The sequence below is a fragment of the Mercenaria mercenaria genome, chromosome 8, assembly GCF_021730395.1.
Source record: "Mercenaria mercenaria strain notata chromosome 8, MADL_Memer_1, whole genome shotgun sequence".
Lineage (NCBI taxonomy): Eukaryota > Metazoa > Mollusca > Bivalvia > Venerida > Veneridae > Mercenaria > Mercenaria mercenaria.
The window spans coordinates 34,982,399-35,010,232 of NC_069368.1; the positions used below are offsets into that span (position 1 = coordinate 34,982,399).

The 27,834-nt window shown below is 35.2% G+C and overlaps 1 protein-coding gene across 3 annotated transcripts; it reads right to left on the bottom strand.

The window, feature by feature from the left end:
* On the bottom strand, positions 1–27,823 carry LOC123566600 (uncharacterized). Of its 3 annotated transcripts, none has more exons than XM_045360865.2 (22): positions 27,684–27,823; positions 23,035–23,164; positions 21,763–22,437; positions 20,850–20,950; positions 18,662–18,808; positions 17,091–17,240; positions 16,264–16,406; positions 15,654–15,715; positions 15,109–15,291; positions 13,977–14,099; positions 13,234–13,308; positions 12,549–12,673; positions 11,676–11,765; positions 9,650–9,739; positions 9,133–9,234; positions 8,704–8,881; positions 7,086–7,238; positions 6,577–6,662; positions 3,439–3,509; positions 1,286–1,740; positions 993–1,137; positions 1–623 (listed from the first exon to the last, which is right to left on the bottom strand). In XM_045360865.2, the coding sequence occupies exons 1-22, from the start codon at positions 27,711–27,713 to the stop codon at positions 545–547; spliced, it is 3,393 nt and encodes a 1,130-aa protein (XP_045216800.2). In that variant the 5' UTR covers positions 27,714–27,823; the 3' UTR covers positions 1–544. The 3 variants fall into 3 exon arrangements, with proteins under 3 accessions (XP_045216800.2, XP_045216799.2, XP_053405691.1); XM_045360864.2 differs by having other exon boundaries at positions 15,109–15,294; XM_053549716.1 differs by lacking the exon at positions 18,662–18,808 and having other exon boundaries at positions 15,109–15,294.
* Positions 27,824–27,834: the final 11 nt, after the last annotated feature.

The window sequence follows — 27,834 nt, forward strand, 5'->3', positions numbered from 1 at the left end:
TCGATGATGATATAAAATATTGTACGAGTTTGTTCGAGAAATGTATACACATGTAATAAATAAGAAAGTCACATAATATAGACAACATTACCACCAGTATCCTTTGAAAAAATGTCAACAAATCAATCTACTATATTTTCCCAATTGGTTACATTCATACCAAGCATGTTATGCCAAACTGCCTTTGTAAAAAAACTGTAAGAAGATCTTTCGGAAGCGTAGAATGCGACAAAGAAAATAATAGCATATGATTTATATTTCCTTAATAATCACAGTTTAATTACAACTCTTTTCCGCACCAAAGTTAATACAGAATTGAGTAAACAATTCTTGTTACAAATTATCATACAATAAAATCAAGTTTTGCATCCACCGGTAAGTTACACAACGCGATATTAACGTTAGTGTTGAGCAATATGTTCCTAGCACGCATGGAATTTATTTTCAAGGAAATCTAAACACCGTGTCTGTTAAAATGACGTCAACCCATCATGTAAATTTCACACTGGTTAAAGATGAGATGAAGCTTCCTGGCCATTTGTAGTTAGGTATTTCTTACAACGGTATGTTTTTCTTTAGTTTCAATATTGACTTGCTCCATCCTTGGAAACACAACCCGATATCTGAGAAAGATAAATAGTCTTGGATGATAAAGTCCAACATTCATGTAAAGACAAGGATGTTAACAACCTAAAATAGTATTTATTTGAAGGTGAATTTGGTCTATTGTTAACTCCAAACATTTAAAATGGAAATGAAACTAGTGGTTTTAAGAACAAGCGGTCTTTAGCACAGATCTGAAAATGCTATCAAGCATTTCTGTAACTATGTGTTTGTCACGTGAGATCCAAACAAATAAAACAGTTAGAGAACTAACTAATTTAGTAATTTGCTTAATGTGTGTTTTTTGTTGTAGTTTTTTTTTGTAAAAGAATCATTGACCGTGTTTTAAGCTGTGCACTTGTAAAAACTGTAAAAATGTTATAACTTACGGTTTATTATGAAGACGTATAAGCGTGGTCCCTTTAGGGTTCCGTTTGAATCCTGTCTCTATTTTCTCGCTGATATCTGGGGGATATTCTCGCCAAGTGTTCCCATCCTGCCACATCCATTGTACTCTCTTCTCTGTTTCTTGACCTTTGAAACAAATGTACATGTATAGCATACCATATGATAATGAATCGTATTTGAATTACACTCCAATAACATTTTTAAAAAGAAAACAAAGTATAAAAGGAACAGAACATGAAATATTAAGAATATAAAACATTTTAAAAGATCTTACCTGTTTGTTTCAATAAACCTGTTTTTGGTTTTGCACCGGTATATGAAGAATTGCCTTCCATAGCATTTACAAAATTCGTATCTAAATTTGCCTGCAGATTTCCAACAGTTGTCGTATTACTGTTTGCAATATTTCTACGGTTTCGTTCATCTATATCAATGTTTTCACTTCTGGATACAATATTTTCACAACCGTTTTTATTGTCTGAATCCACATTTTGAATTCCTGTTCTTTTCGTTTTATTTAAACTTTCTCCACCATCCCTGTCAGGCTGTTGTCTTAGTGGTTGCGCTGTAGCACCCTCTATTTCCAGCTTCTCTGAATTCTCACTGTCATATATGGATCTGTTCCTCTCATTCATTTTCTGTACTCTCTTTTCTTCCGATTCTTCATCAGCTGGAACTATTTCTTCAACACTAACTTCTTCTTTCTTTATAATTTCTTCGTTATGGCCACTAAAATCAATATTATCTATTAGGTTGAAGAATCAATATTAGTCAATGTAATTGTACGGGTCAGTTTAGTCCTTAGCAAAAATATGACTATCGTAAATTGCCAGTACCTCTCACAGGTGAAACAGGTACAAACGAGAAATATAACCCTTTAACCCTTACCCTGCTGAATTTCTATAATGAACTGGTTCATCTTTGAATTTGGACAGTACCATTAACTGTCAAAAGGGGTACTTTCCAAAAATATACTGACAGAATGGCGAACAGTGTAGATCATGATCAGACTGCACGGATGTGCAGGCTGATCATGATCTACACTGGTTGCAAAGACAGAATCAATCGTGTCCAGCATGATTATGGTTAAAGATATACAATGAACTTGTACTACTGCAACTGACGTATTACACCTCCTGAACATAAACAGTGAACTTTTCTTCGTTTTAAAGATCATGAATAAGAAATGATAACCAACTCGAATCGCAGATATTCCATTGTATAAAACAGCCATAGTGTTATATTCACTATTCCAATTTCCAGGTCAAGTGATCGAATGTCGTTTCAAGAAATGTTACCTAAACTCAAGACGTTGGTAAACGTGCATCAATCATGTTTGTTGCAGGAAGATTTTGACAATGCGTATGAATTGCCATCTTTGCACAATAAATACAAGTATCAATTCAATAATTAGGTTCAATACTATAATAATGAAAATAGTCATACCAGTAAAAGTGATTTTCCCCTTTATATTTATATATAATACTTATAAAGATAGGAAAAAAACTATCATAAACGTGTTATGACTGTTATTAGAATATAACATAACTGGATAAAATTAAATTATTGTGTTTCATTTATATTTTCTTTTCTCTATAGGCTACTACTACAAGTAGAAGCGTGACCACCGCCCTTGAACCTTCGCATTTTTCGTGACAGTTGTATACGGATATACAGAAATTCGAGCGTCAGTAAGGAACAACGAATATCCGTAAACTATGATCGTGTCATCGTTCAAATGAAACATAAACTGATCAGGATGTTCATTTTGTTGGTTTATAAGTTACAAAACGCGTTTGTATGTAACTGTTGGCGTGTTGATTTCACACGCGGTTTCCTTAATCGTAGTCTGTCCGGTATCTGTACTTGACTCTACCGAAATATCTGAATGATGACTGATTTGGTGACGTAATAATTAACGCTTCAATAGTAAAACGATTTTCGATATATGCTGTTTTCACATTTTGTGACGTAATTATTAACGCTTCAATAGATGATTTTGAGACATGCCGATTTCTGTCCTTTTTTAGAGAAATAACTGAATGGTGATTGACTTTTGCGGCAGGAATAAAATTCGATAACGATATTGATAAAGATGAGCTAAATTTTAGAAAAGGATAACAATTTTAAAGAAACGGTAGTTCACAAGTTTGTTATCTACTTCAACATTTAGTAAAATTAGATAGTGTAAATACATACTATTGGTTTTGTATGACATGAATAGCTCACACGTGCGTACCAAATGATCACGCTTCTAGTTTCGCAAATGAAACCGTCAAATTAGAGTATATTTATTAATGTTGATAACAGAATATCAAAATTTTCGCATTCAATGACTATTGCGTTCCTAATATTCTAGAGTATGTGCATACACACTACTATCATACTGTTTATTGTTATGTACTTATCGTTCGGAGATATACTCACACAATTTCCAGATCAAACTTGCCTTCAGCTCCAAATTTGTAAGTGTACTTATCACCGTTATCCCAACGAACCTAAATATAAAGAATATAGATGAGTCACGAGAAATGTATCACATTCTGCGATTAAGCACATATATTAAAAAGCAAACAAGGAATACATATACTTATAATGCCATTTAACTTCAGACAATGAATGAGCAAATAATGGGTACTAGTACATACGCTGACAACGACATTTGATTTCAGGCAATGATTGAGCAAACAAGGAATACATACCCTTAATATGACATTTGATTTCAGGCAATGAATTAACAAACAAGGAATACATACGCTGACTATGACATTTGATTTCAGGCAATGAATGAGCAAACAAGTAATACATACACTTAATATGACATTTTATTTCGGGCAATGAATCAGAAAACGAGGAATACATACACTTACTATGACATTTGACTTCAGGCGATGACTGAGCAAACAAGGGATACATACATTTAATATGACATTTGATATCAGGCAATGAATGAGCAATGAATGCACACACTTACTATGACGTTTGATTTCAGGCATGAATGAGAAAACAGTACTAGTACACACACTGACAATGACATTTGATTTCAGGAAATGAATGGACAAACAAGGAATACATACACTTAATATGTCATTTGATTTCAGGCAATGAATGAGCAAGCAACGGATACTAGTACAAACGCTGACTATGACATTTGATTTCAGGCAATGAATGTGCAAACAGAGGATACATACGCTGATCATGACATTTGATTTCAGGTAATGAATGTGCAAACAGAGGATACATACGCTGACCATGACATTTGATTTCAGGCAATGAATGTGCAAACAGAGTATACATTCGCTGACCATTACATTTGATTTCAGGCAATGAATGAGCAAACAAGGGATAGATACGCTGAACATTTAATTTCAGGCAATAAATGTGCAAACAAGGGATAAATACGCTGACTATGCCATTTGATAACAGGCAATGAATTGGCAAACACGGAATACATAAACTTACTATGACATTTTATTTCAGGCAATGATGAGCAAACAAGAGATACATATACTGACCATGTCATTTTATGATAGGCAATGAATGAGCAAACAAGGAATACATAAATTTACTATGACATTTTATTTCAGGCAATGATGAGCAAACAAGGGATACATATACTGACCATGTCATTTTATGATAGGCAATGAATGAGCAAACAAGGAATACATAAATTTACTATGACATTTTATTTCAGGCAATGATGAGCAAACAAGGGATACATATGCTGACTATGACATTTGATTTCAGGCAATGCAAGAGCAAACAAGGGATACATGTCCTGAACATTTGATTTCAGGCAATGAATGAGCAAACAACGGATACATACGCTGACTATGACATTTGGTTTCAGGCAGTGAATGAGCAAACAGTGGCTACATAGGCTTACTATGACATTTGATTTCAGACAATGAATGAGTAAACGTACGCTGACTATGTCGTTTTGTTTAACGGAATACGTCAGCACAAGAAGTACATACACTGACTATGACATTTAATTAAAGGCAGTAAATAGAAACAAGAGGGCCACGAAGGCCCTGTATCGCTCACCTGACCTATTGACATAAAGATCATCAAGATTAACATTCTGACCAAGTTTCATTAAGATATGCTCATAAATGTGGCCTCTAACGTGTTAATAGCTTTTCCTTTGATTTGACCCGGTGACCTAGTTTTTGACCCGACATGACCCAGATTCGAACATGACCTAAATATCACCAAGAGTAACATTCTGACTAAGTTTCATAAATATACAGTCATAAATGTGGCCTCTACAGTGTTAACAAGCTTTTCCTTTGATTTGACCCGGTGACCTAGTTTTTGACCCGACATGACCCAGATTCGAATCTGACCTAAAGATAACCAAGATTAACATTCTGACTAAGTTTCATGAAGATACAGTCATAAATGTGGCATCTAGAAAGTAAACAAGCTTTTCCTTTGATTTGATCTAGTGACCTAGTTTTTAATCCTACCTGACCCAGATTTGAACTTGGCCTATAGATCATCAAGATTAACATTCTGACCAAGTTTCATTAAGATGTGGTCATAAATGTGGCCTCTACAGTGTAAACTAGCTTTTCCTTTGATTTGATCTGGTGACCTAGTTTTTAACCCTACATGACCCAGATTCAAACTGGACCTTGAGATCATCAACATTAACACTTTGACCAAGTTTCATGAAGACACAGTCATAAATCTGGCCTCTACAGTGTTAACAAGCTTTTCCTATGATTTGACCTGGTGACCTTGTTTTTTGACCCCAGATGACCAAATATCAAACTCATCCAAGATTTTATTGAGGGTAACATTCTGACCAGTTTCATTAAGATTGGGCCAAAATTGTGACCTCTAGAGTGTTAACAAGCTTTTTCTTTGATTTGACCTGGTGACCTAGTTTTTAACCCCAGATGACCCAATATCACAATCAACCAAGATTTTATTGAGGGTAACATTCTGACCAAGTTTCATTAAGATTGGGCCAAAAATGTGACCTCTAGAGTGTTAACAAGCTTTTCCTTTGATTTGCCCTGGTGACCTAGTTTTTAACCCCAGATGACCCAATATCAAACTCCTCCAAGATTTTATTGAGGGTAACATTCTGACCAAGTTTCATTAAGAGTTGGCCAAAAATGTGACCTCTAGAGTGTTAACAAACTTTTCCTTTGATTTGACCTGGTGACCTAGTTTTTAACCCCAGATAACCCAATATCAAACTCGTCCAAGATTTTATTGAGGGTAACATTCTGACCAAGTTTCATTAAGATTGGGCCAAAATAGTGACCTCTAGAGTGTTAACAAACTTTTCCTTTGATTTGACCTGGTGACCTAGTTTTTGACCCCAGATGACCCAATATCGAACTCGTCCAAGATTTTATTGAGGGTAACATTCTGACCAAGTTTCATTAAGATTGGGCCAAAATTGTGACCTCTAGAGTGTTAACAGTCAAACTGTTGACGACGGACGACTGACAGACGGCGGGCGACGACGGACGACGGACACAGGGCGACCACTAAAGCTCACCTTTGAGCACTTCGTGCTCCGGTGAGCTAAAAAGCGATACATACGCTGACTATGCCATTTTGTTTTACGGAATAAACATATCCTAAATTTCCAGCACCTCCGTCCTGATCAGGATATCTCCAGTCTTTCCCTAAACGATACAAATGCTGAAGTATCAAAACATTTATACGAAAATTCATATAAATTAATGTAGTTAGATGACATCAAGCATACAATGCTTTGCAAAATGCACATTTCAGTTTTCCAGAAGGTCCAATTGTTAGGTCAAAAAATACTACCAAGATTTTAATTTTCAGGTTTGCTGACACCAAACTAATTCTTCTGAGACATAATAAATCTTTCCAGGGTAGCATTTTGGCAATGTTTTTGAAGAAATCATGCAAAAAAATGATATAACAGCCAAAAAAAATAATAGCAAAACATTTTGTGAAGGCAATTAGGTATTACTCGTATAGCCCATATATATCTCTTCCTTGTCACATCTGGCACGAAATTTTCATATAGTAAAGAAATCATTCTGTGGAATGAATTGAATATTTCTAATATGTCTAACCTCTTTTCACGCGGCATCCTTCAGCTATCATTTCTTCATGAAGAACACGTGGCTCATCAGTAACAGTGACACTTCTCAGACTATCTTGATACATCATCTTCTCTCTAATGGAACCCTGCGCATTTGGCTGATCCCAGGTGACACCAATATGCCCTATTTAAAAGTGATTATTTTTCTGACATACTTAAATTTGAACCTAACCCTGGTGAAATCTGTTATATATCTACTTGCAGCTAAGCGAAATTACATCAGTATTTTGTTTTTAAAAGACCTATGTATCTCTTCAGTTTTTTTGTGAATAATAGCAAAATGGAGTACATACTAAGTCTTTTATCATTCAAATATAATCGGAATACGGGATATAACGTCATAGCCTAGATATGAAGATATCTGGAGACGGACAATCTAACAGACGGGTTGCTTAAGAGATTCTACCTAAAGGCGGGCCATTAAAGCAGTGATGAAATTCACGTCATATTACACTGTTGAAATACAGCATTAAAAGAGGTACATTATATTTCATGAAAGTCAAGCTCAAGTTTGTTAAATTTATATCCTCTGGAAGAATCGCCCCATCACTTGCTATATTTCCTGGTCAAGTCAATTAGCCTATTTGCTTCAAGGATGCTATCGATTATTATTTGGATTATTAGTCCCATATTGGTTGAAAACAATTTCCAGGGACTACAGGATTGCGCTTTTCCGTCCGCCCGTCTGACATTCCGTCCGTCAGCAATGTCCGTAACACTGTCATCCATTAAGAGATTTTAATATTACTTGACACAAATGTTCCACATAAAGAGACAATATATCAAGTGCAATACCAAGACCCCTAGCTGAAATATCAATGTCACACTTGAAGGTGAAAAGTCAACAATGATCTTTTCTTGACTAGTCTGTAACTATTTTAGAATAAGCTCATGTGTCATAAGGAGTCATGGACCAAATTTAAAACTGTTGTTGGTTACTTTTCATCCGAATTGCTTCGCTTTAATATGATGATTTTTCCCATTTGTTTCCTATTTTCCCATATTTTCAAAATGAGTTATTATCAAAATGAAATTAAATATTTTATAGAGCTTTCTATATATGCTATATCTGTTGGGTTTAACGTAGCACCGACGCAAGTATATGTCATATGGCGACTTTCCAGCTTTTATGGTAGAGAAAGACCCCAAGTGCCCCTCGTGCGTTATTTCATCATGAGCGGGCACCTGGCTAGAACCACCGACCTTCCGTAACCAACCTGGATGGCTTCCTCACATGAAGAGTTCAACGTCCCGGGTGAGGCTCGTACCCACCTCGACGAGAGGCAAGTGATTTGAAGTGAGCGACCTTAATCACTCGGCAAAGGAGACCCCATAGATGTTGTTAGTAATCAAAAACTGTAGCTTTTTATAAATGCAAATTTATAGCCAAACTTTGTGTTATAACAAATTTGTATATGGTACAATATTATTTAGTTATCAGATAATTATGTTATACCGCAGTAGAGAAAATGTGTCGACTTAGAATTACATTGCAATTGTTTTATATGGCAAATTGTATCACTGCTTAAAACATATCGACGATAGATGACTGAAGATAATCCAAAATATAGTTTTTGTAACTCACTCACCATCAGTAAAGTGCTTTGTCACTGTTCCAAGTGCCTGTTTTGACTCCGCCATTATTGTTGCTCCAGGCACGTGAAGACGAATGCGTGACCCTAATGGCGGGAAATCGTCTTCTTCATGGTCTTCTGAGTCTTCGTCATCCTCCTGTCCGTGAGTGCGAATAAACTCTTCCATCTGAAGCTGTTTGTGTGAGACAACATCAGAAATTTAGAATTTTTTAAAATAATGCCATTAAAATTAAATTAATCAATGAAATCAAAATCATTTTGTAGGATTTCAACTGTTCATGATGTAATTAAGCGCAAGAACGTATCAGAGATAACGTTTACTTTTTAGTGTCAGTAACTTCTTCAAACATATTTGGTGGCCTTTAACAACAGATTTGATACTTGCACATAATTTGCAGGAAGAAATGAAATCTGAAGACTTACCTTATCCTCTGGGGAACATTCAATAGCACCTAACATCATACTAGATAATCCGGGTGCAAGAAACTTTGCAAATGGTCCTCCGCAAACTTTAGCTGCAGCTAACTAAAACATAAAAATGTAAAAGTCAGATATAACAAAATGATCACAACTATATGGAAAATTACTCGTAAAATTGACTACTGTTTGATAAACTTTTACTCTGACAAGGTTTTCTTGTTTTCTCTTTGAATATAATAAAATCTGTAAAAAGGTCCTTTGGAAGCAAAGAATGCAACCAAGACGAATAATAGCAGACCTTGTTACAGGTTAGAGACCAAACAGTAGAATACATATCAATAACTGCAAATATGGACATGTGTTCGTACTCACATAACATTTTAAAAAGCATGAAAATACAATAAAACGTTAAAACATCCTTAAGTTCTGTGAACTAATTTTATAGTTTTGTTAACTCACTGTAGTTTTGTTAACCAACTGTTGTTTTCCTAACTAGTGTTCTTGCAAAAAAAAAACTTACGTAATTCTTAAACACTCTTGATTGCAGTCTCCAGTCCTCTGGTGAAATTATTTTCCCTTTTGAAATCTTTACAATATTCTCCAAGATCGACTGCAAAAAAACATGACCTGATCATTGTCTCATTTCTCATAACTAAAATGCACCGAAAACAGACAGAACAGAAAGTTTTAAAAATTGTGGGGTTTATTTGTTGTTGTTGTTGTTTTTTTTTTTTTTAGTAATATAAAAATTTTCTTTACAAATATTTTAACAAACTCCAAGTTTTTAAAACGATAAATAAATACTTAAGTTTTGGTAATATCAAAATATTTCGAATCTGGTCAATACTGATAAGTCTCCAAGACTTGAAGATGATTTTTTATTAAAAGGATGTTCCTTCGAAATGATAAAATTCTAGTTTTAAAACAATATACAAATTTATTCTATATCTATTTTATCTAGTCAATCGCAAACGTTCATTTGCAACACGTGACCGTACAATATATTACGGTATTTGGATGCACGTGCGTACAAAAATCCTGTATTTTCTGTATTTGGACGCACGCGCGTACAATAATCCTGTATTTTCTGTATTTGGACGGTTCAACTGTCCCATGTTAAACATACGATAAAGCCCGAAACGCGTGAAAATGTTCCGAATGTAAATCGGATGAAGTAGGCGCTCTATGTATAGAGCTTGATTATGCGTCTTGAAATCTGGATTTAATTTGAGTTTTTTGTTTACAACACACAAAACGATTCAAGTGTTAATACTGCTATCTGATTTAGATATTAAAACGTTCGTTAATAATCAAAAACTTAAAAATACAGTAAAAAAGATCATCAGATGTTGGAATATTTGAAAAGTCGCTAAAAGAAGCCGTTCCGGGCGAAACCTAGAAATTGGAAGATATCAGCCCTGACTGTCTGAATTTTTTATTTAACGGTTAAGAAACAAAATGGAGAAGATTATGAATGGCAGCGGACGGGCGGTCAGCATTCAAAACATGTCTGCTCTCTAATTCAGTTTTCATCGGATCTTCACCAAACTTGCTGACAATGTTTGTGAGCATAACATCTCGACCAATTTCGATAACCAGTCAAATTGTACCAGGCACTCTTTGATTATAGTCCTTGAATTACTCGAAAAACGGAGAATTTAGCCTTGTCCGCTCTCTTAAGTCGAACAGTTTTCATCCAACTTGCTGACAATGTTTGTGGGCATAATATCTCAGCCAAGTATTATTACCACCCAAATCGCCAAATGGCTGTTGTAGGGAGGTCGCACCATATACTTTTTTAAATAATGATACGCAGAAAAAACAACATTCAATGAATTACGTATATTACGTATGAAGTGAAATAAATATAGAATAAAAAGGTTATTTAAGGCCTAACATTGTCCTGTATAATATATATTTGCACTCATACCAAGCTGGGAAAATCTAGAAAAGGCAGGAATACAATATTCAGTGAAACATTTTTAATTTAAACTATTATTATAGTAAGATAAAATAGATATAGAATAAAAAGGTTATTTAACATTGTACTGTACAATACGAGATATATTTGGACTCGTACCCTGCTGAGAAAACCATATTGAACTCGCCTAGCGGCTCGTCCAATATGGTTTTCTCAGCTGGGTACTCGTCCAATTATATCTCCGTATTGTACAGAACAATGTTAAATAACCTAATAGTATAGAGCTGAACAAACGACGAACAAAAAACAGATATTCTTGATATAGAAAAAAAGAATACTTTTTAAAATCTTTAACCTTTACCCTGCTAAATTCTTAAAATGGATTGGTCAATCATTCAGTTTGGGCAGTTCCACATATTTCTCGAAGGGGTGTTCACTGAAAATTTATTGTCTGAATAGCGAACAGTGCAGACTATGATCAGCATGCACGGAGTTTAGGCTCAACTTGGTCTGTATTGGTCGCAAAGGCAGAATCACTTCCCTCCAGCAAGCTAAAGGTTTGCATATTTTCACTGTTAAGCTTTATGTATCAACCGAAATAAAATGGAAAAAAACACGTTTATACCAAATTGAAATCTCCCACTGGTACCGGATTAAAGGTCACGTGGTATTTATCATGGATCGTCTTTACCACATCCAGTATGGGTAACTGTTCCTGTAATTGAAATACATTTGAGCCGTGCCATGAGAAAACCAACATAGTGGCTTTGCGACCAGCATGGATCCAGACCAGCCTGCGCATCCGCGCAGTCTGGTCAGGCTCCATGCTGTTCGCTTTTAAAGCCTATTGGAATTGGAGAAACTATTAGCGAACAGCATGGATCCTGACCAGACTGCGCGGATGCGCAGGCTGGTCTGGATCCATGCTGGTCGCATACCCACTATGTTGGTTTTCCCATGGCGCGGCACATTTGTTGTCATGAACCTTTGTACATTACTTTTTAGTGTCTACGAACATGGTATCAAAACAAATAATTTCATATTAAAAATTCATCTGTAAATTAAATACTGTGGAGTGATGAAAAAGATTTAAGACTAACGAAACTTGAAAAGTACTATATGTATACACTATGATATAACGTCAAAGGTTGCGACCCATTGGCGGAACATAAAAAACGTCAAAATCATGAAAAATCCAGTTTTACACTTGGAAGAAAATGTGACGTCTGTTTTTTTATTTCACTTCTATATTATTATATTATTATATCATATTATATTATAAATACTCTGCAGACTTACATTAAATGTAACATGAAATAACGACCGCCTTAATGTCTCTTGTGAAAAATATCCTTTTCTCTGATTTTAAAAGATTTACTCATGGTGGTCATTTCAGTATTTATCACACATAGATGTGCCCTTTCAATTCAACAAACCTTAATAATTTGGCCAACAACAACAACCAATGACAAAGAGTAAAGAACAGCACTCAATTTACCTGTAGCAACTGGTCTGGCAAACATTGATCTGGTCCAGCAATCATGCCGACTGGTGTTGCTTTCCCGTCGGTAATCAAAAATACCCGCGGATACATTTTGTATCCATTTGATTTGAATACCATTCCTAAAGAAAGAAGTTCTTAGTTTCCTTAAATAAAATAGGCATATTATAATAGCAGCATGATCTTGGATGCTGTATTCGGCTCGAGCGTACTTTGCTAGATCGGATCGCACGAGGCGCCCGTCCTTGTAAAAATCCACGCGAGCCGAATACAAATCCCAGATCTATCTACTGTTGTAATGACTCTTTTAATATGTACCTCTTGGCAACGGACGAAATCTTTAATGTTTTTTGTGTGTACTATTTATAGAAAATACAGTTCAAAATGTGCAATACGAATTTTTTTCTGCCTGCTCATATATACTTGTGATATACAAGCCGAATGTTCGACAGAATTTATTTATGTATATAATAAAGTAAAATACCAAATATGTAATAAGTTACGTAAAAACCATACAGAGAGCGTACGAAATGTACAAATATTTCAATACACATTAAAAGCAAAACCATCTTTTTACTAAGAAAAAAGCCGCATTATATAAAGGATAAAACGCTAAAGAAAGTTTGACAAATAAAATTAGTTTTGAATAAATTGCAAACAATTTTTAATAAAATGTAACGACCTGCTCCAAGTATAGCGGCATGTACCATCTGTAGACCGGCGTACATCGGGGAAGGACCGCTTGGTTTGAGACGATCTGTTGACAAGAAATAAGGAGAATTTATATAGCTGTACGAGCTATGTAATTCGTATGTCAGAATTACACCGACACTTTATTAAACATCCTATTTTTATATGAATACCAATTTGTTCTTATAGCTTTCCTCATTGGTATTATCAACTGCTTGACTTCTGTTCTGAGTTTTGTTGGGCTTAAAGTCACACAGACAAAATTATAGGTCACATGGTGACTTTTGTGCTTTTGTTAGTTGAGAAAGACCCACTGTGCCCCTCTTGTCATTATTTCAGGAACTGGCGGTTACCTGGGTAGAACTACAGACTTCCGTTGGCCAGCTGGATGGCTTCTTTGCATAAAAGCGAGGTTTTGAATCTACAGCGGTAAGGGGCGGATGATTCGAAATCAGAACTATTTGACTGATAGATTGGTTAACCAGTTGTGATTGTCATTTAAACGGTCTAAACATTAAGCATATTAAATGGCGAATTGTTTTTTAAAAGTCTTAATTCCATTTTTGCAAAATATGTTGATATTTTTCTGCTTAACTTGCATGAATAAACGAACTTGTTACAAGGACACGAGCTAACAAGAAAGGACAAGCAGATATACCTTGCCTTTACATTAACTAACCAACAACTACTACTTTAATATCACAAAAAATCCTGCAGAATATATTATATTCTTACCAAGCTTTCTTATGATTTCCACATAGTCACATGTTAAATGTTGTTGCACTCGTGTTTCGCTGCCAAACGTCACTAAGGCAATGTGTTCATAGGCCGCGTCCATCAACGTCGAGTTCTGAATTCCTAAAGTAGTTGGTCAATAACTTTTACAGCAAAAAAAAGTTTTATCATTTATTTTGTTGCAATATACACTTGTACATGATAACAGCCTAAATTATAATGGTCAAATCAATTTACACTGTCAACACACACAGTTGCTGAGTTACCCAAGACAATTATTATCACTTTCTTAATGCCGAAATGGAAATATAACATAACACTGCTATTAATTCCAATTAACATCATGTACAATGTTATTAATCAAATGTTTTATACTGGTCTTGCTTTATTTGTCCGAAAGACTGTTCGACTCTAAGAGGACAGATAATAAGGCCAATATGAAATAAATTTCAATATTCAACTCCGTGTTGGCCGATACAATTTAACTGATCAAAATGTTGGTATTGCGCCAATCTGCTTCATTTAGTAGGCCCAATTTATCTATAGTGTGTCCAGTATTGTACAGTTAAATTCTAATTCGCTATTTTAATTTCTCCACGTGTTTAAACAAAGGCTAACAAACCTTCGGAATCCACATTTGCAATAACAAGATAATTTCAAAAAAATGTGTTATCAGAATGCCATTGCTGTTTTCATGTACATAAACGGACAGACAACAATCTGATTATAACAGCTATATTTGTTGATGCAGCTCTATCTGTTGATGCGTTAATTTAGAAGAATTGTTCCGAATCATATCAATATGGTAACTGAGACTATAGTATTTGATACGCTAGTCCTAAATCCATCAATATGGATTATCCATGGAAAAATAACTAAACGCAAAAGGCATAACAGCTCCCTATCTTCAGTAGCTGACAGTGACTCTATGTCAATGAACACTGGCCTGCTTCTCTAAAAATGAATTCGGCTCGACCGCGCATGAGTGCTTGACAGCTAAATCAATTGACCTTATAGTACAAAAACAAGAATCAGACGACACTTCCACTTGTGCAAATTATAGTTCGTTCTCGGAGAGAAACGTTAAAAAAAACTTTGCCACAATTAATGAACTCTTAAAGTAGGGTTTTACCTTCAACGAAGTTCTTAATAAACGTAGTAGCCTGTTGCCAAGCAGCGCCTCTCATAGAGTGTGAAAGATCAACACAAATGATACTATCCATTCCCTTTTCACGTACATCCTGTGCCACACGACCCTTCTGGACCTCTTCATTTGCATACTGCGTCCAGAGTGCAGGGTCTATGTCAAGTCGATCTACTGCAAGAAACGACGTTAGAATACTAGCAAATGCTTGTAGGGAACGCGTATATTTCCCAATCGACACAATTTAATTAATCAAAACCATTATATCAAGATTAGTATATATGAAGAATACACTTCAATTACTTTTACGCATATACAATACAATATACCTAGCACATATATCACAATAAAATATATAAAAAGACTGGATTTAGGTAGGGGTTTTACTCAAATGTGTGAAATATACTCTATTTAAAAAAATACTTATCGAAACCACCTAAGTATAACAATATTAAGCGACCACACGCCTATAGTATTGAATAAAACTTCAACAACCGCGTTTGTAATAGAAATTCCAACCGTACTGGTATTACCTTCGGTATTGTTTTCGGTATCATCATCACTGGCCTCCTTCTTACGCTGTAAAACTGGAACGCTGCAACATATTGATAGGTCAGATAAAATTATGTCTTCTTATAACGCGTAACAGGACTGGAACAGGTGATGGACATTTCCAAATAAATTACTAATAAATGGGATTCTAGGGCGTTAGTTTAACAACGTCATCATGTAAATGGATATATCTCAGCGCAGCTGAAGAATGTGCAAACCAACGTCAACCAGGATTTCCATTTGGACTTCGTGCGTTGCGTTTAATTCTTTTAGCCTACCTTTAATCAGCCTTATGAACACAGATTATTTTCAAAGATCTATTAATTCGACAGAATATTTGAAGGACTGCTCTTTTCGTACCAGCTTTTTCATATCTGCATATCTGCGGTATTTTTACTATCATCATTAATATCTGCTCGATTAAACTGAACATGATGTATCACTCAGATGTTCTGCGCTTGAAGACAATATTAACTTTAAATAAGGTATGAATAATAAAAGTGTCCTTTCAAACATTATTCTAGTGTCAGCAACCAGTACAAAGACCCTTGATGAAAGACATAAAAAAATATGCAAATGATATTTACAAACCTAGTTTGAAAGGACGCTTCGTCTTGTTGAGTGTCACTGTCTTCACTTTGGACTTCTGGGCTGTCTGCTGTCTTGCCTTCTAATGCTTTAACAACCACAGACTGGAACTGCTGCAACCCCCCTTTCATAAACGGTTGTGCTTCCTAAATGTATTAAGATTCCATTTTAAATACGTTATGTCGGCGGATAGAAGTGTCTGCGCGTACCAGTTACTGTTAGAATAAAAGTTTCGGCATTAATATCAGTGAGCTCTTTTAATTTTGTCCTGATGTGAGTGCTCAAAGGAATAGAAATGTCAACGTGACACGAAAAGAAGTTTTAAAAAATAGATGCTATGACGGGAGTTATTGATCTTGGTCATGGACATGAGATTTCATACAAATAAATAGATTACATGTAAACTTTATAAAACACAATGAAAAGTCATTTTGAAATACAAGTTAGCTGACTTATACCTCCATAAAAGTCTTGTATGAAAAAGGGCAACCGATTCGTTACTCAATTAAGTTTCACTTAGCGATAATGTACTAGTGCTTTTCGCTTGGTATTTTTGGCGAAAATGTCATTCAAAGAAATGTTCACGTATAGACGTTTGGACGGAGGCCACATGACCCGTTTAGCTCACTTATACACTATAATCCTATGGACCTAGGTGAACTAAATATGTGAAAAAAGTAAGATAGCCAATTCTATAAATAGTTAAGAAAGAAAGATTTTTACCGAAATAGGTGGACAGCGGGACAGAATTCAGGACGAAAAAGGAAGCGAAATGATATACAGTGCGCTCAAACTCGAATGGTTGGGTATATAAAAACAAACGTCCGTACTTTTACACATTTTAACAAGTCCATTTTCCCGTTCTCGTCAAAGAAATTCTTGGAAAGTTCATCTGCAATAAGCCTTTTCTCTCTTTCGCCAATGCTTTGATCAACTTGCCACATCTGCATTATCTTTTCCATAAACTGGTCCTTAGACATCTAAAACGAAAGAAATATGAAATATGATTGGTACTTATTTTTCAAATCAATTTCAATACAAGAACTGTTTGTAAAACTCATATCAATCCCATGAAAAGCATGTCGGAAATAACAGGACATGGCTCATATATCGAGTACATAGCGTGACATACATATATAAACAAAAGCTTGAAGAACGAAAAGGAACTGACAAATTATAAAAGCAATAAAAACTAGTTAGGACGGGTGCCATAGAAGTGTTTATAGCTTTTGTTACTTTTAGAAGATCTCGCGCAAAGCTAAAAAAACAAATGACCGAGTATTGCAGTGGCAATATAGAAGTCTCCTACCTGTAAAAAAATTACTTGACCTTCAATAGTGACCCTGACCTTTGACCAACAAACGTGGATCATGTGCGCGAGACAAAGTCTAATTATGGGAACATTTCTGTGTAGTCATTAAAAATCCTTCAATGCTATTAAAAGAAATGGACCAGAAGACCTTGAACAACGGCTTTGACTTTTAACCTACAAGCATAGATCATGCCTTGGTACATTATCATGGGGAACGTTTGCGTGAAGCAATAAGATAATCCATCAATGCATATAAAAGTTACAGCAGAAATAGTTTTTACTTGACTTTCAATAGTGATCTTGACCTTTGACCTACAAGCATAAGTCATATACGTGCATAATCTACATATTGCCCTACCACGTTTTATGAACCTAGCTTGAATACTTTTTGGAGTTATCGCAGAATCCAGATTTGAGGACATACAGACGAACTAACGGACAGCATTCCTATAGTCCCTCTGGTGTTCCACCGGTAGGGGACTAAAAACACTCACAGAAATTGTAAACGCGAGTGCAGCGTGCACAATTTTAATACACTATACCTTTTGTGGGCCCCTTAAACAAATCATTTTTTATACATTAAAATAGGTCTGTGCACAGCAGTGCGATTTCGTTCCAACCAGTTTTAGAATATTAACTGCAAGGAGTGTGCATATCCTGTTGTCACAATTCGAGGGCTTGGCGCAAAACTATTGTATCTTGTTCTTTATTTATATATACTTACAATAGTTCTGCACCAAGCCCTCGAATTGTGCGAAATATGGAACAGACAGATAAAAAAAGAAACTCATGCATGTTTTTGGATATTTTCCTTGTGGCCAATGCTCTTGTCAATTTCTGTGATACAGTGTACCTAAGAAGACTCTTGTTATAAGACATTCACGACCGTGTGTCCATAAAGCAATCCATTCTGTATAGTTGAGACATTTTTCAGTTTTTTCCCCTCAAGGAGATGAGAGTCTCTGTTTATTTGCCTTATGTTAACCTTCAATCTACCTAGTGATTTAGAGACAAATATAGAACTGAAGTTGTTGAAAGAAGATAAAATGTTTAAGCGTTGAGTTTTAAGCACATATATCATTAAATTACATTGAAAAAGTATCCTATATTAAAGCTCTGCCCTTCCCCAAAGAAGGTATCCGCTACGGTTTCATACATCTGTCGTTTTTGTTCCTCGTCCATACCATGTACATCTGAACATTCGGTTATCATGTTTATCCAGTCAGCCTTGGTTATCTATAAGCAAGAACATAACAGCCAACAATTCCTTTTCTTGAAAAACAGAAAGCAACATGCTGCTTAGATTCGTGCACTTTTAGAAACGAATAACATATAAAACTACATGAACTAAAAACAGAACTTGAAGAAACAGTTTGTCACCAAAAAAGTAAAAGTAGAGTTCGTGGTAGCAAGGCCGTCGCGGACGGTCCGGCCGTGGCCAGACCACTTTTTTGGCCAAGCATGATATCGGGTGTAATCTTCCGGACCAGATTTTTGCATTAACTTTCATCTTTTGCTATTTTAAGTGTCAAAATATTGCCTTGTTAATGTAACTATCCACCAAGAGTGGTATTGGTCATGAATGTCCGAAGGTGTGAAAACAACTTTGACACTTTCCGTGTCAAATTTATCAACCCTGCTTGACTGGATTAATCATAACTAAACAATTTCCTGATGGATCGTTCATCCAGTATGATATAAAGGACGATTTCTTTTATAATCTATAATAATTGTTTAAATAAAAAAAAACATGCCATATGTTTAAAAAATGGAAATCAATTGTGTTTAAAAACACAATTACCGAAAGCTAATTTCTTCTAATTATTACTTTCAAATTATTTATCTTAAATAATGACGACATACAAATCAGCTATAATAAATACATCAACATTTATAGCAATCTGCTAAAATTGGCCAAATGTTGGAAAGTTACCCTTGAAAAATAACATGAAATTGACTGAAAATCTTAACAGAAACTGCTTTCGAGATGCAAGAAAAACGTACTTACTGGCATCCCAAATGTAAAAATTTGTGAATCCCCCCTTAAAATAATGATAGGGTTGGGGTGGGGATCCACATCTCGTGCTCCCCCACCCTCTCCTTCCTTCGGCACTCGCGGGACGCCAATTGGTAATATTTCAAAATATGATTATTTATCTTAAAAACTGCTTTTAATCAAACGAAATGCCGACATACATCTCAACTATAAACGAATACATCAACATTTATAGCGATTTGCTAAAATTGACCAATGTTGGAAAGTTATCCTTGAAAGATATCATGAAATTGATTGAAAATTTTAACAGAAAATGCTTTCAATATGCAAGAAAAACGCACTTATTTGCATCCAAAATCTTGAAATTTTCTTGAGGGAGAACCCCCGAACCTCCGTTAAGAGAAGAGAGAGGATAGGGAAGGAAAAATCCCTATCTCGTGATTTCCCCCTCCCCTGTCTTCAACACTCACGGGACGCCGAAGGCCGGACCACTTTTACGAAGCCGGCGACGGCCCTGGGTAGCACTGGGTATTACAAATATCTATAAACAAGATACATCATTGTACTATAATCAGCATAAGATGTGATAGCTGTAACAATACCTTTCTTGTAGACCAACAAGCAGAACATATCATATGCGATAATTAAAAACATTGCAAACTATAACATTTCGAGCAGTGGTGTTGAACACCGCGCTATTAGCGCATACTCATAACTTAAAATAATTTTTTGCACAATACGTTTACAATCAACTTACTATTGTACAATTCAATCACAAGTTTCATTCATTTTATGAGCAATGTCTTATTTTTTTTAAAACGATCACAAAATACACATTAAATACAAATTCTACGGCAAATATTAATTACAGGGATATAGAAAGTTCACCCCAAAATATATACGGTCAAATATTATTGATACAAGTAAGATTTTTTTTCATATACATGTATGTCATTTGCTTTTGGTACTATTTTTCCTAATGATGAAATTCGCTTACTCATAAATCGTAGACAATTCTGGGTATTTCTGCGATTTAAAAAAAATGAATAAGATTTAGTGGTTTGATATGACTGAAACTGCGATATGTACTCGTATATTGGAATATATATTTCAAAAAGCACGTAAAATTTCAAAAATATTCTTTGAATTTTAAAAATGTTAAGTTTGTTTTATGTAGGTAAATAATGAATTTATATGTAATAGACTACAGTGTACGTGTGTGTTGCTGACCAGCGCAGTATCATTCCGGTACTGAAATTATCAAAATCGAAGTCCCTATACCTGTCCTGTCAGAAGAGGATTGCCTCCCATTTTCATTAGTTCTGATAACATGTCCACCTTCTGCTCGCCTTTCTCTTGTTGTCCCCGAGCTCGGCCCATGTCTATGTAGAATAATGCATTTAAGGTGTATAAAACAATTGTATGAAACAATTCAGACAAGATTAAAACTGGTCTGTACAATACTAAGGTTATTCCAACTCGGGAGACAATCTAAGACTAACATAAATGGATACCGTAAAAACTTTGGAGTGAGGTTAACAAGCAAAACAGGCGTCGTGTTTCCAATTGCACCCGTATCATAATGGATGAAATAAATAATGAATATTACACTTTAGTGTTTTGGCAACTTCAAAACTACATTTTTACGTTGCCGTCAGGCTGGACAATAGAACATCTTCGTACTTTTTTCAGCTAAGGGGTCTTAGGTCACTTTTCCAGATATCAATGTATGAGTACGGTTACTTTTTGTCAGGCTTAAATATTGTACCATTCAACTCACAATTTAATTTGTGTAGGAAGTTATCAAAAATAGTTTCATACATACTGATATTGTGTGGGTACACATATATCTTTCAAATATCGTCAGTTCATATTGTACAAATATTGCAAAAATTGCAAGATCATATAAAACAGGTAGATATTTTGAATTGTTGGAAATTAGAAAGGCGAGCATATGTTTCCATTCAAGGTATAAATATATATCATGCAGAAATAACTGATTACTAGTACTTTAATACATCAAATATAAAAATATTTTAATACATTGTAACTTCCTGAAAATAAGAGATATGCAAATTCAAAACTCAACAGTCTTGTCAAAATATATTTCGCTTTGATTTATAAGCTTCTTCAGTTGACATGCATATGAAAATAACTGACCATATCCGCTAATATTCTGACAGAATTTACTTACTCGTGTTCCGTTGTACCACAGCAATATCAGAATTTGGTTCAGACTGTTTTCGTACAGCCTTCGCTTTCCTTTGCCGTTCATGCTTATCAGGTTGGGTAGCTGTCCTAGACCCCGTTGAGTGACCGTGGCTAGATTTACTAGCTGAAGTACCCCGCCTGTCATTTGTTTTTGGTGTTTTAACAACATTTGTCTCTGGTCCTTGCAATGTCACCTGCTTGCTGCGCTGATTATTTGTGTGAACTGGCGGCTTTGGCACAACCGCATCTTTTGTATCACCAGGGAAAGGTCTTTTACTTTCGTATTCACTGCCGATATTATGGTTCAGTCCAAACTGTAGACATAATCTATTATCCTGGTGCATTTCAACCGCATTTCTTCGTAACTGACTCCCATACATTACATGGTCTACATTTAAGTCTAAGCGTTCTTTGAAACCATAGGAAAGTTTAGATCCTTCCTTGCACACTTTTAAAATACCCTTCGGCTTAATGTTCATATCATCAGTACTGCCTTCTCTTGGGCGTTTTTCAGTGTGTGGTGATTCAGTGTCGAGCTGTTCCTTTACCTCTTTCCTTTCGACTTCAACTACGGCGGCTGTGTCAGTACTTGTTTCACCAGGTGTAAAAGCCACTTTGTCATCTGGTACACTACTTTTGCTCGCATTCTCACCTGACGCTGAAAAATTATCAAAACATGAAATGCATCATCAGTAATATCTACAAAACAAAAATGTTCGCGTTGCCTTGTGAAAAAATACCAAAAAGGCATAAAAAATAACCATGTTCGCAGGTCTTCGGGAGAAGCATGTTCACAGAATGCATATAGGCTAATGTTAGATTATTTATCTAAAAACGCAGATTGTTTCTTCTCCGTACCTTTCCCCCAGCAAAAAGTCAATATATGCAGTTTAAGAATGGTATATAAGGAATATATGTAAAAATGAAAGCTTTTCCCCTTAGTTTTAGGTCGACTGTGAAACATTTTTACAACTTATATTAATCGCTCTCGACACCTCATTCCTGATGGAATCCATCGCCATGACAGTTAGTCAGCTGAGAAGCCAGATTTACTTTTAATGCTGAGCGACAGGCAAGAGAACTGTTGTTGCCATTTCTCATGCAGCCCCGGCCGCGAACAATCTACTACAAGGCTACCGATGCGGTCAAGCTATGGAGTATGTAAACCCTTAACCCGAGTTCCCCGGCCACTGCCAAAGACATGTAGCAAATACTCATTCACTGACAAGTGTATTGTTATTACAAAGATGCTTACCATCCTTGTTTCTTGGCATGTGAGCTTCAGTTTTCTGTTTATTTCTACGCTCTTCTATCAGATCAAGTGCGTTATGGATTTCTCTGTTCAGATCCTTGATATCATCAAGTTTCGCCTTGGTATCTGATAACTAAAACGTAAGGTGGTAAATACATAAATCATAGAAGCACAGTCAATGCGCTAAAAAAGTAGCGCATAATGGCGGATTCAAATAGTTCTCCCTCAGTTTCTCACATTTTTTTTCTTCATTTACTATTCACATGATATATTTACTTAATCACATGATAAGTGTATGCCCGATAGAAATATTATGTTAATAATTTTACTTCTAAATGCATCGTGAAACTGTAACTCTTTGTCAATTTCAACAGACTTTTATGATTGTATACTGTAGCAGAAATGTTCGCGAGGGTTTAATGTTCGCTATATTCGCGAGGCCCTTCATCTCGCGAAAATTAATCCTCGCGTAAATATTCACCATTAGAATAATTCAAATTCAAGTAGGATACCATTTTTACAATTCCGCGAATATTAAACCTCGAAAACATAGGCTACTCAAAATTTCAAATTCGCCAAATTTTGACCCAGCGAAAATTTTGGCAAATAACATATAATTCGATATAAAACTGAGAAATGAATAAACAATCGTTATATCATTATTCTTTGATCCTTTTTGCTGCAGCAAAACAACACTTAGTATCATATTTTTTATAGGATAATTATAACAGTCACGCTCATTCAACACTGAATATGGAGAGATAATAACATGCATCTTACCGGATGACTTTTCATTTTGATATAATGAAATATAAATAGTTATAAAGTAGCATTATATTGCTAACTTTTTTTATTTACAGGTTCTGCATTCAAATGTTTGCACATCCCCAACACTGGAAAATAATTGTAGCAAACTGTCCAGCACTTTGTGACAAAATGTTTTGGCAAATTTTAGGGTTTTAGGTTTGTCATCCAGTCATAGCCAATAACAGACTGAACCCATGGAACCAATGGTCAGTTGTCTACAAACTGGATAAAACTGCTGTCACTGATAAAATTACATTAAAACTTATTATGCATGAGGTACTTCCCAAACTCCAATTTTGTATTAAAAAGCAGGAATCTATGATGAAAACGTTGAGTAATTAAGGCCTTTTAGTTTTCATGTTTTATATAAATTTTAGCCAATTTGAAAAAAATAGGTAGGAAAAAGCCAGGAATTTTAGGGACGCTGTACAGCTTTTCAAACAGGGACGGTATTAAAACACAAAACTGCATTTTGACTCACACACATATATCACACCCTATTACCTGATGTCCACCACGCCGAGGGATGCGGCTGCCACAGAGGTCAGAAATCAATAACGGCGAATAGTGGTGTTAGTCTTTTGAGCTGTATTTTTTCATTTCGTCTTTCCATGAAAATATTCTGGTGCAAGCATACGTGTAAATGCCTTAACATATTATAGAATTAATCCTGGTCGCCAACTTTGCGAAATAAAGAAGTATTCAGCTGTTTAAATTGGACGTTTATTAAAATTGATGCGAAAACCATATTCAACGGCCCAATTCGAAGTGTTCACAAAATATTTTGATCAAATTTACCTCACAAGTCAAACGACCATCATCTGGTGATAATCCTGGCAAGTTTCAAGTCTGTTCGTACGTCTACACCGACGTTATGACCCTTCAAAGGGACCCGGGTACAGTCACGTATGATAAACTTTACCGCAGAGGGCATTTTTAAATGATGCCCATCCCACCGAGGAGTCAAAATATAGGATACCGTTTACGGCAGAGGGGAATTTGGTGTAAAAACGTCTATTTTGGCTGTTTGTTTCGCTTTTAAGTCTTGGGAGGTCATGGAATCATTTGCAGTATGCATTGTTTATATACTTATGTTTAATAATGCCATTGGGCGATTTTCAATGGCGAACACCGCTGTAACACAGTGTTAATCTGTCTAGATTATATTTCTATCTCCGATATTGCATACTTAACTATCTGCTACATGTATAGATTGATTCTGCTGCTGTAAATGTTCATTTTGTAAATTCATTTTTGTTTCAATTTCTTTTATGATGAAATATACAGAAATAATGATATCTTAAGTCCTGATACTTGCGTTTTTGCAGGATTCTGTGTTGAAGTTACGGTTAATATTAGGTATTAAATCATTAAATGCATTTATTATATACAGCTTTCATTTAAATACACATCAGATCATATAGTTTAACACAGTTTGTCGAGTAGTATATTTAAGCATATATATTTGAAATGCATGAGAATTGTTTAAAAAAGCTAAGACGCTGATTTGCAGCTTACGCTAGAGTGATTGACCATTTAAGTACATGGAACTGGATTAAGATGAAAACATTTGGAATGCTGGATATAGGACAGAAAACATATACCGACGTGATTCCAAATGAAGGTGAAATATTCATTTCTAATGACCAACGTGTGGGCATGTATTGAAGTTAAGGGCAAAATATCAAAACTGAATACATCTTTAAAGTTTTCAAGAGAGATCGATCAGAATGAAATCTTCATTTCAGATAGTAACTCGGTAATAACAGATGGTTTAGTTATTTCCATTGCATTTTGATAGATCTCTCTTGACATGACAATTAACTAAATGGTCAATCACTCCAGTGTTAACTTCAAAATCATTGTTACAGTAATAACACGTGTATGCCTTCATCTTTGGTTCTGAAATTGAATACAAAATAAATTGTTTAGAACATTTCTGTAAACGATTAATGAATAACAGCTTTATTTAGAACCGATCACTTGACTTATGCCACTGACCAGAAATATATTTAAATTTTCTAGCCTAACGGATCTTTTATGTAGAACTATGTTACTATTAGTAGCCTCTTAGTATGAAAGCTTGATAATGCAAAATAATTTGATATTTTATATTAACCTATATTCAACACTGAATCCAGCAAGAACGCAAGTACCTGGACTTCAGAATTTCATTGCTGGCAGCAAATGTCTGTAAATTATGATAAAAAAGAAACAAAAATGATTTTACAAAACAAAGACTTTCAGTGGCAAAAGAACACTATACATGTACAGTATCAGATTGTATGCAATGTAGGATATATATCTAGACTGATTGCAAAACGATTTATCATAAACCGTAAATTCAACACTGAATCCAGCAAGAACGCAAGTACCGATACCATCAGGACTTACGATATCGTTATTTCTGTATATTTCATGATAAAAGAAATTGAAACAAAACTGAGTTTACAAAACGAAGACTTATAGTAGCAAAACAACGTCGGAGATAGATAGAAGTTCAATCTAGACTGATTACCACCGTGTTACAGCGGTGTTTGCCATTGAAAATCGCCCATTATTAAACACAAGTATAAACAATGCATACTGCAAATAATTCCATGACCTCCCAGGTCTCAAAAGCAAAACAAACAGCCAAAATAGATATTTTTACACAAAATTTCCCTCTGTCGTAAACGATACCCTATATTTTGATTCCTCGGCGGGATGGGCATCATTTAAAAATGCCCTCTGCGGTAAAGTTTATCATACGTGACTGTACCCGGGTCCCTTTGAAGGGTCATAACGTCGGTGTAGACGTACGGACAGACTTGAAACTTGCCAGGATTATCCCCAGATGATTGATCGTTTGACGTGTGAGGTAAACCCGATCAAATCATTTTGTAAACACTTCGAATTGGGCCGTTGAATATGATTTTCGCATTAATTTTAATAAACGTCCAATTTAAACAGCTAAATACTTCTTTATTTCGCAAAGTTGGCGATCAGGATTAATCATATAATATGTTTAGGCATTTACACATATGCCTGCACCAGAATATCTCCATGGAAAGTCGAAATGAAAAAATACAGCTCCAAAAACTAACACCACTATTCGCCGTTATTGATTTCCTACCTCTGCGGCAGCCGCATCCCTCGGCGTGGTGGACATCAGGTAATAGGGTGTGTATAAAGTGTAATGATTACACTATAAAGTGTATTGATTACACTTCCTTTTTCACATTTTGTTATTCAAGCTAAATGTTGGGAATTCCTGTTTCGAATCAAATGAATATCTATATACGAGACGTAAATTTCTCAAGCATTTTACTTGTAGTAAACATATGTTACTTTTATCGCACTCGCCTCTCGGAATAAAATAGGTCTAGAAGCTTAATGATATATTCTTCCAGTTCCAAAACAAATTCAGAGTTATTACATTTAACAGAAGTTTCTCGTTAATTGTGTTGTATTGCATTTCATCGCTTCTATTCTGTTGTAATTTTTTTACAAAGTCTTTATATCCAACATTTAAAGTAGGCTACCAACGTAAATAAATAAACATGGAAAAAATACACCCGTCCATGGCCTGGTGCATATGAAATAACAGAACTTTAACTACACTTTCGTGTATCATTAACAGCAAAAGAAAGGTTTTTAACAAAAAAAGTATTGACCGTGAGATGTATATAAGTGAGAGAACGAGACAGAAAAAAGGGTTATAGAATCTGGTTTTTAAACCTCAAACTCACCATGCAGCCTGGGGCTAATTCATAACTGAACGTATTTTGGCGTATAACCGAGAGAAACACGTGATGCAAAAGTGTGATGCCAGTTTTAAGAATTTTGTATGTTAATATACTCACCATTTCAATAACTTTCGTTTCATTCTCCATAGTCGTGAAAAAGAAAGTAGTACTTTGTCAAACCGAAAGTAGGAAAACAATATTTTACGTAGGGGGCGTTCGGACTTTTTAGTTTAAAAAAAAAAGTAGATCTAAACGTTTTTAAAAATGC

Bases quoted from the DNA above. Each gene is read 5' to 3' on its own strand.
- LOC123566600 (XM_045360864.2), bottom strand. From the start codon at position 27,713: ATGGAGAATGAAACGAAAGTTATTGAAATG. The intron at 16,407-17,090 runs GTACGGACGTTT...TAATACATTTAG, and splicing joins ACTTGTTAAAATGTGTAAAA to GAAGCACAACCGTTTATGAA. The intron at 6,663-7,085 runs GTTAGACATATT...TGTATCGTTTAG, and splicing joins AGGATGCCGCGTGAAAAGAG to GGAAAGACTGGAGATATCCT.